Here is a 15205-nt window from a genome sequence, read left to right on the forward strand (position 1 = left end):
GGTGAGACAGATAGCAGAAACATTATCTTCGTTTTGCAGAAGAAGAAACTGGAAATTAAAGTGACTTACCCTTGGTCACAGCTATTAAATGTCAGAGATGGATTTCAAACCCATACCTCAACATACCAGACCCAACAGATTTCCTCTATACCACATTGCTTATCATCATCTTTGCTTAGGAAAACTTCAATCCCTTTTATATGAATTCCTGTGGTAATATTCATCCTATTTTGCTTTGGAAATCCCTCAGGGACATACTGCCAGCAGAGAGAGGTGGAAGCCATTATGGAAGGTGATGAGGATGACCGGAGCTGCTGCTGCTGTAAGCCAGGTCACCTGCCCCACCTGCTGTCCTGCAATGCAGCTTTCAACCTACGCTGGCTGACTTGGGAAATCACTCGAACTCAGTATATCCTGGAAGGATACAACATCATTGACAATAATGCAGCCACCATGCTACAGGTCTTCGATCTCCGAAGGATCCTCATTAGATATTACATCAAGGTATTGATTCTTCTTACAAGTGGATAATTGAGGAGGGTTTTATGATTGAGATTAGAGTTTAAAACTCTGGATTGAAAATCCAGACAGCTGGATATTATTCCCACATTTGCTATGGGTGGATCAGCCAGTTCCCATTTGGACCTTTCCTTTTGGCTCCAAAAAATAAGAATAATAGTTGCCAGTCATGTTAATAATAAAAGTAGAAAAGACCTTGAAATGTTACTGACATCTCAACATCTATGATATTATATGCAATATGATCATTTATGTAATATGATAATTGGCCCTCTTAGATTGAAAATGCATTTGCAGGGACTTTAGAGAAACCCAAAATCTTTGAATACATTAAGTTCATTAATAAGTTTCGTCACGGAAACTTCTCCTTTTCCAAATACTATTCAACCAAGAGGAAGCAAACCACAAAGTGCAGCCCTAGGCCTGGAAGAAAAAACCTGGAAATTTTTCCTTATTAGGGACTCATTTGGGTTTTATAAGCCACATGGATGTTGCAGGTCTTTGAGAAAAGATTATCACATTGAAGTTGGGGAAATTCAACTTCCTAGCAGCCCCAAGTTCTATTACCTTTGTGGGGCACTTAGGGTAGGTGTGCCTTTTACAGCAAAGATAACATGTGCCCCTTGAGGAAATAGAGATCTATGAGCAGGAATGGGGGGAGTTTACATGATATTCTAGCAACCTTTAATAATGTTGTTTTGTTCAGTATGGGAGCCAAGGTATTAGTCTAAGAATGAAAAATTATATAGTTTTTTTGAGGAAAGGTGAACATCCACCACAAAGAAGGAGTTTTACTGGTTTTACTGACCACTTATGGGCATGGGTATGAATCCTTTGCATTTTCTGAGAGCTGAGAAACCTTTTAGTCAATGGCATGAAATAAATTCTGATGTTCCCAGAGTAAACGTTAAATGGGAACACAAACCATTATTGAGTTGTTATTGAGAAACTTTCGAGATTGAACTTGTTCCTGTGAATCCCAAGCTGATAGTTTGAAACATAGGATTGCTTGTTTTTGTTTTGGTCTAAAAGTATTAATCTATCAATGTAGGGAATTCCTAGTGTGAAGAAATTCCAATTCCTGCTTCCATACAAATCAGCAACTCATCTATAAATTATAATCTTAGAAAGTTGCCTGGGGCACTAAGAGCCATAAGTTACAAATTTAAGAAAGGTATAGAAAATATATGCTGTTTTGGAACCTTTCCCTCCGAGCAAAAGTGTCAGAATGTATGAAAGTAGAATGGAGGCCGAAAGAAATATGATTATGGTTATCTTGGGGGAAAAATTTCCTGAAGAAGAAGTAAAGGTCATAGAAAATGATTATGAAATAAGGCAGGGTTGTCAAATATGTGGCCAATAGGACATATAGGGGCCAACAATACTTCTGAGAGTAAAATGTAATTGGGAAATATTTAACAAAATAAATAATTGAATATAATATATATAGCTATAGATATATATACATGTGTGAGTAAGTCGATGTGCAGCCAATGGGAATCCCCTTAGACCCAGCTTCTATTTGAGTTTGACAGTGTTAGGGTAGGATAAAATTTAGGGTGACTTAGTAAAGCCCCTACCCTTGAGATAATAAATAATAATAATAGCTAGCATTCACGAAGTTTTTAAGGTTTACAAAGTGCTTTAAAAATATTATTTGATTTGATCCTCACAACAGTCCTAGGACATAGATGCTATTATTATTTGTATTTTACAAAGATAGAAATTAAGTCAAAAAAAAAAGTTAAGTGTTTTGCCCAGGGTAACACAGAAAAAATGAAAGGCAGGGTGCCAAATATAGCATTGATCAGAAAGGAACAAATATCTGGAGTTGGAACGTCTGAATTCAAATGTATTGCTAATTAATGAATTCCATCTCTCAAGAACCTGTGATGATGCATGTTACCTTCTGAAAAGTGACATGTATTTCTAAACTAGGCTATTGTATGGATTTATTTGTTTCATGATACATAAGTGTTAAAGTTTTTTATCACCATTTTTAATTGGAGGCATGGAAAGTTTGGGAGATAGCAATGATGAGTCTAAAAGGAAGAAAAAAGAGGAGTCCATTGAAATATTTTTAGAGGTATAAAAAGGAGAACAGGAAGTAGCACAGACAAAAATTAAGTTAGTTGCTGAGAATCAAAACTGCTAAGCATTTGAGACAACATTTGAACTCAGATCTTCCTGACTCTAAACCCAGTATTTTATTCACTGTGCCAACTAGCTTCCTAGTATAGATACATACATACATATATACAAATATATACTTACATGTACATACACATATACAATATATATGCCTAGTATATACATTCATACATGTATATATTTTAGTGTTTTATATATAAAAGACATTTTCATTATATGTCATAAATCTCTATGTATATTATGAGTGTGTGTATAGAATGGGGGTTGCCTGGCTAATGAAAATTATTCATGTGGAAGAGACTAAGAAGCCTACTTGTAAAGGAGTCATAAGACCGAAAGAGAGAGAGCTTTAATAAAAAAAAAAGTTAATTAAATTAAATAAAATTTTAAAATATTTATCATATTTAAAGTTATATAATAGAGATATTTCTATTATGTTATCATAATTCTTTGCATATATGTATATGTGTGTATGCAAATAAGACCCAATAGTGCCCCTGAAAATATTTCTCAATTTAGAATGTATTAATAAAAAAGTGTTTAAATCTAAAATCCCTACAGAAATCACTTATATTAAATGCTAGTTTATCATTTAATTACAGTGGGCAATGTGGTATTCTTAGTCTTTAGCTGTGCCATTGTCTAGCTACATGAATTTGAACAAATCACTTATAAACTCTGACCCTCAATTTCTTTCTTTGTCAAATGACAAAATTGGAATAAATGATTAATCAACTAACCTACAAGCATTTATTAAAATATCTACTATGGTCCAGGTTCTATAATGCTGCAAATTCTTTACAACTCTAACTTTCTACAAGTCAAAGCTATAACTCTCAGGAAGCAACCGGCAACCCCATCCCCTAACTAATAATACTAAATGGTACTTAGCACTATCTTTTGGGGAGGGAGTGGGATGGTGGGGAAAGGGGAGACAGCTAATGCTGCAATATACTTCACTTTTAAGCTAGGAATGCAGAATCTCAGAATAATAGCTATTTAAAATGGAGGAGCCAATTCTTTTCAGGGAGAAAAAATTAATAATGTCTTCTGCCTTTGGTTGCTGAGTGAATAAAATTGCTTTGCTCTCTGAACTGCATCAAGATTCAAAAGTTTAGTTTCTTTTATTTTGGGTTTGTAGTTTTGTTTTGTTTTGTGTTGTTTTGTTTTTGTTTTGCTTCGTTTTTTTTTTTTGAAAGGGAAGCTGAGAAGGAAAAAAAAGACCCCAATAATTCCTTTACACAAAAGGATTTTTTTTTGTTCTCTCCTAATAAAGTGGGTCACTTCCCCCAGCCTCTCTGCATATATTTGAAATCATTTCCTTCCTGAAGACTAGAGATTTTCCCCTGTGCCTCCTCTATCTCTCCTTAGTTTATTCCTGTTTAAATACCTCTTAGTATTCAAGAAATCAGCTGTCGCTGAGTGCCCTGTTTTGCAGTCTCTCCAAAGAGAAAATGTATTTATCAATTGTTCTGCAGGTTGAAGAATGAAAAATATATCTCACCTGCGAACATGTAGTACTGTCTATCTTTGTCCATCTCCCTAGATTTATCTCTCTATTAAAATTCTGATATGCACTTTAAATGACAAGTCAGGGAGATCTGTGATATTAGGGACTAGTTATTTTAAGTGACTTGAGAGGACTGCTGTCTCCAAAGGGCTTCAGGATATACGCCATCTTGTTTTGTTTTGTTCAAATCTTGCTCACTGAAACTACATGTTTATTTATCAGTTTTATTTATTCCTATTTTGTCTTTCATTCTCATACATCCTGAAGGATTTTATATCCCACTATCATCCATGATATCAGTCTTAAGAAATGAAGATGAAAAATGTTATGTGGCTTATACTCTGTTCATGGTGTTCTTGACTTACAAATTTATAAGAGATGTTGTTATTATGATTTCTTTTATCTGTCTAGGAAAGCTAAAGCAGAGAGAGATAGGTTGCTTTTTCCAAAGATAGAGCAAATGACAAGAACTTTTAGCTGTCACAGCTCTGAATTCTCGTAAACCTCTCTGAGTGATATTCATTTTTGTGTAACTCCAGGTATCACTGAAAATAGCTACAATGGTGAATTAATAATCCCCTCTCACCCCTAATGCTACTACTAACACCATCATTTCCACCACTACCACTACTACAATGACTATTATTAGTATCATTAATAATACTATTATTAGTAATATTATTACTACTATTTGCTTTTCTGTATATATGTGTGTGTCACCTTTTTTGGAAAGAACTTTTCAAATATTAACTCATTTGATCTTTACAACAATTCTAGAAGGTAAATGCTATAATTATTCCCATTTTACAGATAAGGAAATTGAGGCAAAGGGGAGTCTCACTAGTCACTCAGCTAGTAAATAACTGAAACTAAATATAAACTTAGGTTTTCCTCATACCTGAGCCATCTAGCAATTGTTGTTGCTACCCTATGCACTTCATGTTCTGGGGCTCATTTTGGAGTTGGACGTTGGCAGGAATCTTTTACAAAGGAGTCCCTGTTGCCATTAAATAAGAGATAATAGTATTTTTTCAGCCCAGAAGGATTAGAATATTGCCATCATTGCTGGTTGGAGCTTTCTCAAATCCAAGAGTACATTAGCATCTGTGAAAAGCTGAGTCCACCATGTTAGATTCATTTAACCAGAGACCATCAGGGAATGGTATTGTAGTTTAAAACAAAAGCAAGAAAAGCTATCCATTCATCTTGGTTTCCCTAGTGCTGAGGAAGGAACTGTGGGTTGCTGGGGTAGGGACCGACATAGGGGGTTTAAGGAAATAATGTCTATTACTTATAAGATGAATTACCAACTTACTTGCACAGATCTTGGGGGCCGGAGCCTTTCTTTGTTCTAAGCAGCCTCTATGTGCTGCTTTCATTTCATTGTTTGGAAGGTCTATAATTTTAATGGTCTGGGAAGAGTACCAATTAAGAATCTGATCTCGTCATGAACATGAATCCTCCCTGGTTAAATCAGGGACAATGATTGCACACCCATGCACAGCAGATGATATCTAGATGAGATGCACAACCATGTTTCAAGCACTAGGATCAAGCCTTAAGTAACATCAGGCACACTTTGGTTTTTCTTTTCTGATGAGAATGTGAAGACTTAAAGGGAGCAAATCCTTCACTGGTCTCCTTCAATATGTTAGTGTCCAACTTGCTTTTCCTTTTTGGGGTCAAGAGATAGATATCCTTTTTTGAAAAAATGGTACCGTTTACAAACTAGAGGAAGGCTTTGTAGAAAACAATGATTTTGAACAGAATAAATAAGGTATAGAGTGTAAATTGTTTCCCACTTGACAATAAAAAGCCATAGCATTATCAAATTAACACATCTGATTGTGGAAAGAAAAAACAACAGCTTTTGTAGGCCATCAGAGATATATCCATAAATATTTTTCTTAAGAAAACTTTTATTTTCTTCTTTTTTTGTTTTTTATTTCAAAAACTAGGTTGTTATTTTGTTTTCTGCTTGGTTGTGGTACACAACATTATATTACAGAGGCATCTTTGGTAGCATAGCTCAGGGTTTCTTAAACTTTTCCCATTCATGATCCCTTTTCACCCCAGAAATTTTTATGTGACCCTGAGTATATAGATATGTAAGATAGGAGTTTCTGACATTATTTTCCAGTTTTCCGAGCAATTTTTGTGAAATAATGAGTTCTTATCTCAGAAGCTGGAGGTTGAGGATTCATCAAATACTAGATAACTCTAGGTCTTGATTATTGTGTTGTGGGTGTCTAATCTATTCCACTGATTCACCACATTATTTCTTAGCCAGTTCCAAATGTTTTTGAAGACTTCTGCTTATAATATAGCTGAAGCCACCATCCTTTGTATTTTTTTCATTAATTCCCTTGATGTGTTTTGAAAATCTTAAAAATAATGCTATTATTATTATTCCCTAACCAGCCTGATTTCATAAGTTGCTCAATAGAATAATCAGTGAATATACACTGTTACCCCAAATCCTTAAGAAAGAGAAAGAGAGAGATAGAGACAGAGAGACAAAGAGACTGAGAGAGGAATAGAGAGAGAGAGAGAGAGAGAGAGAGAGAGAGAGAGAGAGAGAGAGAGAGAGAGAGAAAGAGAGAGAGAGAGAGAGAGAGAAAAAACACTTTAATCTTTCCAATGGGCTCCCAAAAAATGTGTATCTAGCCTAATCATTGTGGCGCAACATTCATGAAACTCTTTCATAGTTCTAAATATACTCCTGTATATGATACCTGCCCTGGCTCCCTTTTTTTTTATACAAAAAGGCAGAAGTAGCTACAAGATTATGCAGTAGATACTTGTTTTTATCCATCTTTGCAATTCTGGTCATTTAAGCTTTAACCATTGTTTTCTGATGACTTTCTTCCTTATCCCAATAGACTCTGAAACAGGACACTTTAGAAAAGTACAAGTGGTTTTTACAAGATACATCTAATAGGAAGTAGGGCTAAGAGGACATATGAAAATTTTCTTATTCTCTGGAGCCTGATTTACTTTTTCAGGTGTAGCTTTTTGACTTTTATAATGGATGAAAGGTTCTCAAATCTTGCTTTTCCTCTACAGAGTATAATATACTTTACAGTGAGTTCCCCTAAACTCCTGTCCTGGATCAAAAATGAATCAATCCTCAAGTCCCTGCAGCCTTTCGCAAAGTGGCACTACATCGAACGTGATCTTGCAATGTTCAGCATTAACATCGACGATGATTATGTTCCGTGTCTTCAAGGGATAACCAGAGCGAGCTACTGTAATGTGTATCTGGAATGGATTCAGTATTGTGCACGCAAAAGACGGGAGGTACGTAGGGATGTGTGTGAGAGAGAAAAGGGGAAGCTTTTACTTTGGGCAGAAAGCACAATTGCAATATGCTTACTGAGTTCCTTTTCTCCATATAGTTTTTTTTTTGTTTGTTTAAGTAAAATAAATTAACTTGAGTAATTTTGAGAGAGAATATAACAGTGGGTTAGAGGCACTAGGTAGCACCATAGAGCACAAAGCAAATTTGCAGTTCAAAATCAGACTCAGACACTTACTAGCTGTGGTCTCAGGCAAGTCACTTAACTCTGTTTGCCTCAATTTCCTCATCTCTAAAATGACCAGATCCAGTATATTGCCAAAACAAAACAACAATAAAAAAGAACCCATCTCCAAAATGAATTCATAAAGAGTCGGACATAACTTAAATGACTGACAACATAGGATAGTGGATAGACAGTGTTGGAGTCAGGAAAATTTAGGTTTTGAGTCCTGGCCTCTGACATGCAATCACTATGTGACCCTGGAGACATCTTTTCATTTCTCGTTGCTATCAGTGACTTTTCAAGACTAAGTTTCAGAGTAAGCACCATTCTGCATTAATAGAGGAAATTTCCTCATTGGGAATTCTCTATTCCAATAAAATCACAGATTAGGTGGAAAAATGATTCTTAAAAAAACCATTAGCTGTAATACAATGAAAGGATGAATATAGCAGCCTTTCCCTCCCCATGCACCTTTGTGTATACATCAGTTGTCTCAGGGCCACTGTCATTTGCCCTCTTCATTAACTTTATTCTTGAAACTCTTGTTTTTAAATTATAACACCAAAGTGTATTCAGCTGAAATCCATCTTCAGGACAATTTGCCAATTAGTGCAATTTATGACACATAATTTATTATCATAGACCTGCAAATTCTATGACCTATTTGGTACTTTGGTACCATTATGATTGAGGCAGTTTGATGGCTCAGTAGATAATATACTGGGTCTGAAGGCAGGAAGACCTGAGTTCAAATCCAACTTTAGACATTTACTAACTATGTGAACTTGAAGTCCCTTAATTTCTGTTTGTTTGATCTAAGGAGAAAGAAATGGCAAACCTCTCTGGTATCTTTGCCAAGAAAATCTCATGCAGAGTCATAAAAAATAGAACACAACTAAACAAACACTACGATTAGCTCTTTCTTATGGTCTCTACTGTTTATATACTGGGGTTAATTCTAGTTAATTAGCATAGTCTTGAGACAAGGAAAACTGTGTGTGTGTGTGTGTGTGTGTGTGTGTGTGTGTGTACCCTATATATGTATATCCATACACATCTCCCCCATAAATATACTTATGTAGATAGATAAATATACATATGTATTTATAGAAATGTCTATATATATTTAAATAAATATGAAAAATGAAAAAAAAGCATGAAAACATTGCTTGAAAGTTCATTTTTTGCTGTGCTCCTTCTGAAAAACCAAGGCTTTGTGTAGGAGGAAAAGGAAGATAAGGGAAGACTGGTAGTTTCAAGTTTAGAAAAACTTCAGCAAAGAATAAAAGATTGGGAGGAGGGAAGGTCATCAATCAATAAGCATCTATTAAAGTCCTACTATGTTCCAGGCACTGAAAATACAAAGAAATTCAAAGACAGTGTCTTGTCTTTAAGAAGGTTATACTGTGATAGGGGAGAAAGTCTCTCTCTCTCTCTCTCTCTCTCTCTCTCTCTCTCTCTCTCTCTCTCTCTCTCTCTCTCTCTCTGTATATATATATATATATATATATATACATACACACACCTATATTTATTTGTGTGTGTGTGTATGTGTGTAAAATTACAAGATAAATGCAGAACAGATAGATGTTAACATTAGAGGGAATAACGTAAGCCTCAAAGAGTAACTATTATCTCTATGATTTTGTCCAGTCTTTTTCCCATGAAGATAAGCAAGGGCTGTGCTCCATCTCAGTAACAAATACTTATTGATTAGCAATCACAAAACTTGTTCTCATCAGATTACCCAATCAGTAACTACTCTCACAGGTCACAATGATTTCTCCCAACCAGGCTATGGTCTGTGAATGATCATCTTGATGGGCTAGAAATCCTAGCTGGTAAATGCAGCAAACAAAGCCTCATAGCTTTGTCCTTTGATTAAATAAATTCTTTTTCTTGCAAAAGATATTTTGTTATTATGTGAAGCATTTAAGATCTTCTGACAGAATCTATCTGGAAGAAAATATTTTTTGTAGCTTGTATAATTGTAGCTAATGCAGAAAGACAATTCAGTATTTTTTTTGCATAAATAAAGTCCTTGTTTCCCAATCAGGACACCATGATTATAAGGGTTCCTACTGATTATAAGGGGAGTCCTACTAATTTTATCAAATTTATACCCACTTCAAAAACTGGGTTTTTTAGATCAAAAGTCCATATTTGGAGCCTCACTAAAGTAAGAACCAAGAGGATTTGAGTGCTAATATTAACTAATACAACCTTCTCCCCAAATGATCCCCCATTTGTTGTCACTTCAAGTTTTAGTCATATCTGACAATAAAATGGGCTCTTTGATAAGGTAGTGAGATCTCTGTCACTAGAGGTATTCAAATAAATATTAAGTTATTTCTAAAGGATGTTACTATAGAGATTTTTGCATTTTGTAGGAGATTAGAGTAAAACATCTCAAAAATCTAAATTCAGTTTTATAGTTCTGGGCATATAAATAGATTTTCTAGTTCAGTAGAGTTTTCTATAAGTTCAATTTGCAAGTAAAATGATCTTTCTTGTGTTTCAACCTTTGCAGCGTTTGGACAGTGATGAGGACTCCCCTTTGGTTACTCTTTCCTTTGCTCTGTGCATCATGGGAAGGAGAGCTCTAGGAACTGCCTCACACAACATGGCTTTCAGGTAACAAGAGAGGAAGGAATGGGGATTTCCTTGGCTACTGGGAACTTTTGTGTGGATGCTACATTTTTTTTTCTGCAGACTTTAAAGAGATATTGTGACCATTTCAAACTGGAGTATGAAGGGGGAAAAATATTGCGATCTTGCTTTGTTTTTAAAAATAAGAGTTTTTTTGTCTTGGTTAGAATGCAATACATTAGATTGATTTGAAGGGTTGAAGATTTCTAGATAAGGATATTAGCATTGAAGAATATCATAATATTAATAGGTTGCTAGGAAAGCATAATGGTTGAAACACTAGATCAATAGGAATGAAGAAGTGGATTCATTCTGCCTTTTATATTTACTAGTTGTGTAAGTCTAGGTAAATTACTTGAACTGTGAAAGCCTCATGATCTATAACATCCTTTCCAGTTTTAACTATAACTTACCAATTCACATATGGGTCGAAATGTACATTGGTACAAAGAATTCTTATTCAAGGAGTTCTCTTACATTCATAAAATCAGAGATCCTTTATTCGTTTGCCTTTTAGGTTATTAACATAAGAAAATTTCTGTACCAATTTGAATGTAGTAGTTAACTTCTAATTTAAATTAGATTTGAAGATATAGAAATATTAATTTTCCTTTCCTAACCCTGTCCTCATACTCTATACTTCAAGGTTGCTATTAAAGAAACTGTTTAGTGTTGGGCTCAGTAAGTAGTTCCAATGTCTCTAGCTAGACCAGGCACTCACCTGTGCCCATATTCTCTGACTTTGATTTCTGCCATTTTAGATGCCCACAACACACCATTCCTTATGTATGAAGGAAGACAACAATTGAAGTCTATCACTTCACTGGAGGGAAAAAAAAAACTTAGACCAGTGGATATGCATATAAATTCCTGGGGATGTATCAAAACAAAAAAGCCATCACTTTGCAAAGAACTAATGGGTCCAAAGGAAAAGTAGATATACATTACTGTTCATTGAGGAATAATAATGATGATAGCCATCACTCTCTGAGAAATAACAAATGTATAAACTCTTCCTCTCCATTTCCCCTAAGCCTAAACCACTTTCTACTTTGGCCTAGGTACAATAATCAGCCACAATCTCCTGAAAAGGACATCATATGTTTATCAATTTATAATTTTTGTAACTTCCCAGACCCCAAACTCTCTTTTCTGACCTGTACTCTGGTATATGTGTTAATTTATTTTATTTGAATGTGAGCTCTTTAAGGGCAGAGATTCTCTCTTTCTCTTTCTCTCTCACACACTTTCTGTCTGTCTGTCTGTCTGTCTCAGCATAATGTTTAGTACACAGTAAGTATTTTATTTTTAAAGATTTTTTTTTCATTTATTTACATAATGCTTTTAAGGTTGCACAACAGTTTATATGATTGTTTGGATATTCACAAAAATTCCATAAATGAAAGAAGAATGTGATTTCTCCAAACTTCAGTACACAATACAACCTTCAGGTAATGAAAGGGGAAACAATTAGAGTTTTCTGAGTTGCCCAGGGCAGCTGTATGGATGCCCCTTTTCCTCTGCAGACTTTAAAGAGACATTGTGTTATCTCTCTTGTTTTCTTGCTTTTGTCTGACTCTTCAAGTTCCTATAAGGGATTTTCTTAGCAAGTACTCTGGAATGGTTGGCCATTTTCTTCTCTAGCTTATTTCAAGAAACTGAAGCAAGCAGGATTAAGTGACTTCCCTGGGGTCACACAGCTAGCTAGTATTTGGGACTGGATTTGAACTCATGAAGATGAGTCTTCCTAACTCCAGGTTAGGGGCTCTATCCACTATGCCAACTAGCTGCCTTATCTTCATTGTCAAAAGAGGAAAATTATACCAGGAAATTAATAATTATTTTTCAAATTAAATATTAAAAAGTCATTCAATTCAATAGATAGTTATTAAATATTCATCCTATATGACATATTGTGTTAGTCACTGAGGTTACAAACTTAAAAATGACAATCCATGGCTGCAAGAGGCTGATCATATACTGGGGAGCTATGACATATTTGTTAATAAAATAAGAGGTAGCCAACAGTTGTGATGAACACAGATCCAGTCAAAATACTTTAGGAAAAACTGAAGGGAGAAAAGCCACTGTCACTAGCACCCAACAGGAAAGAAGGAAACTTCCCTAATGCACATGCAATTCAAAAGCCAAGCTCCATACGTCTCCCATGTGTTGGTACATCCTTGGAGAACCACTGAACTAAATTCAGATTATATTGGGCAAATTTGCCTAGGTTATTCTTGTTTCATGTCCCTAGTTTGCAGGATACTCAGATAAAATATACATTCCTTGCAGAGGTTCCCCTAAAACTTAGCTGACCACCTTATGTGAATGGAATGTGGTCTTTTCCCCCCTTTTCTAAAGTTCTTGCAAAAATGTATTATAAATTATCAGTCTGCTGTAATTCATTAGTGGCAATCTGTTAGGTGAAAGAAGTTGTAAATCGTCAATTGATAAGGAGACAGCTTAACTTCTTGTTATCAGTTAATGTTGTCATTTAACTCTGGGAAAAACAGTTTATTTCATCAGCAACATTTCAACTCTTGCATTCCAGCATTTCCTGCCTTTTTTGTATGTGAGAAAAGTCAAATCTCTTAGCTTTAATATGTTCTATTAGGGTATATTATAGAAATATTCCTCCTCCCCATCTTGCAACCAACCAACCTAACAGGATGGATCTCTTTTCAGTCTTCACAGACAGTATCCCTACTATGAACAAATAGAATGATTATTCAAGAAAGTAAGGAAATCATTCACAGATTTCCTAAAATTGTAGCCTATCTGCTCAGAACCTTGCTCTTATTGAAATCACAGACAGATATGAGATGTAGAAAAGTGCCAAAAAGGATTTTTTTTTTTTTTGCAGGGATCAGATAGAGAGGCAGCTGAATTCTCTCTGGTATTTCAAGAAAGTAGTTAAGATGACAATATAACAAGCCATCTCTTCATCATTTTAAGAGTTTGTATTTTATTTTATTTTATTTTATTTTACAAGTGCTTACCACTTAAAGATAAGCAGATAGATGCATTGTGAAACATTTTGCCATTTTGTTTCATATCTCAAATGCTTTCAAAGACTCCTTTAATATTCTTCTCTTTGAACACCTCATTCAGAATATGTCAGGTCCATTCTTTTCATTTCTTGCTCCCCTTTCATTTTCTCTTGATTAAGCAGTTTGTTTGCTGACTGTTTTTATTTTATTTTATTTTATTTCAATGGGATTTTCCCTATTTTCTGCACTTTCATGTCTTAAAATAAGTCAACTCCACTTCTTTATTTTCAAACATTGTGAGGTTTAAAAAGACCTCAAGATTACTGACAGTACTCCGAGGACTTTCAAGGAATGATGGTGGCAGGCTGATAAGAGACCTGCATCACCCTATAGTTTTATGATGTAGTTTTATTTTTTCTCTTTAATTTAAAGGGAAAAAAGAATGTTCCTTATCTGTTGTTCCTAGACAAGATTGTCCCTGTTTCTTAACTATAATATCACCTGAGGCAAGGATTTTTAATCTAAGGTATACAGACCTCACAAGTCTGTGAAGAGATTTCAGGGAGTCCATGAACTTGGATAAGAAAGAAATATGTATATTTATTTTCACTATTTTTTTATTTTCCCCATAATCCTATACATTTTATTTTATACTTTTAAAGTCATTATTCTGAGGAGTTCATAGGCTTTACTAAATTGCCAAAGGGACCTATAATACACAAAAAGGTGACAAGTCCCTGACCTACTGCATATTTTCTTTCTACTGCCTGCCACCACCAGAAGAAAGAAAAGTAAAATCCATCCATGTTTTTGTAGCATATTCAATACATTCCAGTTTTGATAGTGCTTTGAATCATTGTCTTTTTGGAAGTTCCAGTCTGTACACCTTAGCCTGAATGGGAAATAAGTTATATTCTGGTCATATCCTGAATTTCATATAATATTAGATGATCTGAGAATACTTGGTCCCAGGCATAAATAAGCTAAGTGTTCTCTCGGTCCACTAAACTAGATCTCCGGGATTTAGTGATGAAAGACAAGGTCCTCTTATTCCCTACAGCCTTACTATAAAGTTATCTCTCCTCACCCCCAGGCATTCCTCAATAAAATAAGCCATTCATTTAGAAAATCGAGAAAAACTAATAAAATGACTTGGAAAGTCATAATAAACCACAAACAATGAAAACGAGCAAAGTAGTATTGCTAATGAAAATACTAATGTGATACTGTAATGGTGTAACATGGGTGGAAAAGTAAAAATGTAGAAATAGTTCTGTGATTCATAAGACAGGGAAAGCCAATATTTTAAAGTCTACCAAGTATGGAGAAAACTAGAAAGAGTAATAAAATTATTTACAAAGATGGAATGATTTTCATGAGAAATCAAAGCAATTGGTATCACTTACCTTGGAGATTAAGAAATGACTCTATTTTCATCTCCAGATATGTGAGAGATTATTTAATGAGTTGGATGCTATCCAGTTCTAGGCCTACAAAGGAAAAAAAAAAGCAGATAAATGAGCATTTTGTAAAAATAAAATCAAAGGATTTGTTTGTTTATTTTTATGTCAAGAAAGACTCTAAAGTTCAAGAGGCTTCCAGCATTTCAATTCAATTCAGCAAACTTTAAATTCTAAGCTGTAAAATTCTAGAGATATAGAAAAGAAAAGTTATACAATCCATATCCTCCAGGAACATTCTACTAAGAAAATGAATGGTTTGCTTTCATTTGCTCTATGAGATCTTCCAGAAATAGAATAGAAAATTTGTTTCAAATAGTTTAAATAAAGTATTGGTCATCAGAATTATGTATGTCAGATGTTGACACATTAGGCTATCTTACCTACAACATTATTTCT

The 15205-nt window shown here is 34.7% G+C and overlaps 1 protein-coding gene across 2 annotated transcripts in view; it reads left to right on the forward strand.

Moving 5' to 3' along the window:
- Nucleotides 1-15205, forward strand: part of PCNX2 (pecanex 2) — a 380127-nt gene that overhangs the window by 327776 nt on the left and 37146 nt on the right. For both annotated transcript variants that reach the window (XM_051993594.1, XM_051993595.1), the window contains exons 26-28: nt 251-504; nt 7247-7480; nt 10235-10338. In XM_051993594.1, coding sequence (XP_051849554.1) covers nt 251-504; nt 7247-7480; nt 10235-10338 — 592 coding nt within the window. The remainder of the gene's footprint in view (nt 1-250; nt 505-7246; nt 7481-10234; nt 10339-15205) is intronic.

The sequence above is a fragment of the Antechinus flavipes genome, chromosome 4 (genome assembly GCF_016432865.1).
Source record: "Antechinus flavipes isolate AdamAnt ecotype Samford, QLD, Australia chromosome 4, AdamAnt_v2, whole genome shotgun sequence".
In the NCBI taxonomy this organism is placed as follows: Eukaryota; Metazoa; Chordata; class Mammalia; order Dasyuromorphia; family Dasyuridae; genus Antechinus; species Antechinus flavipes.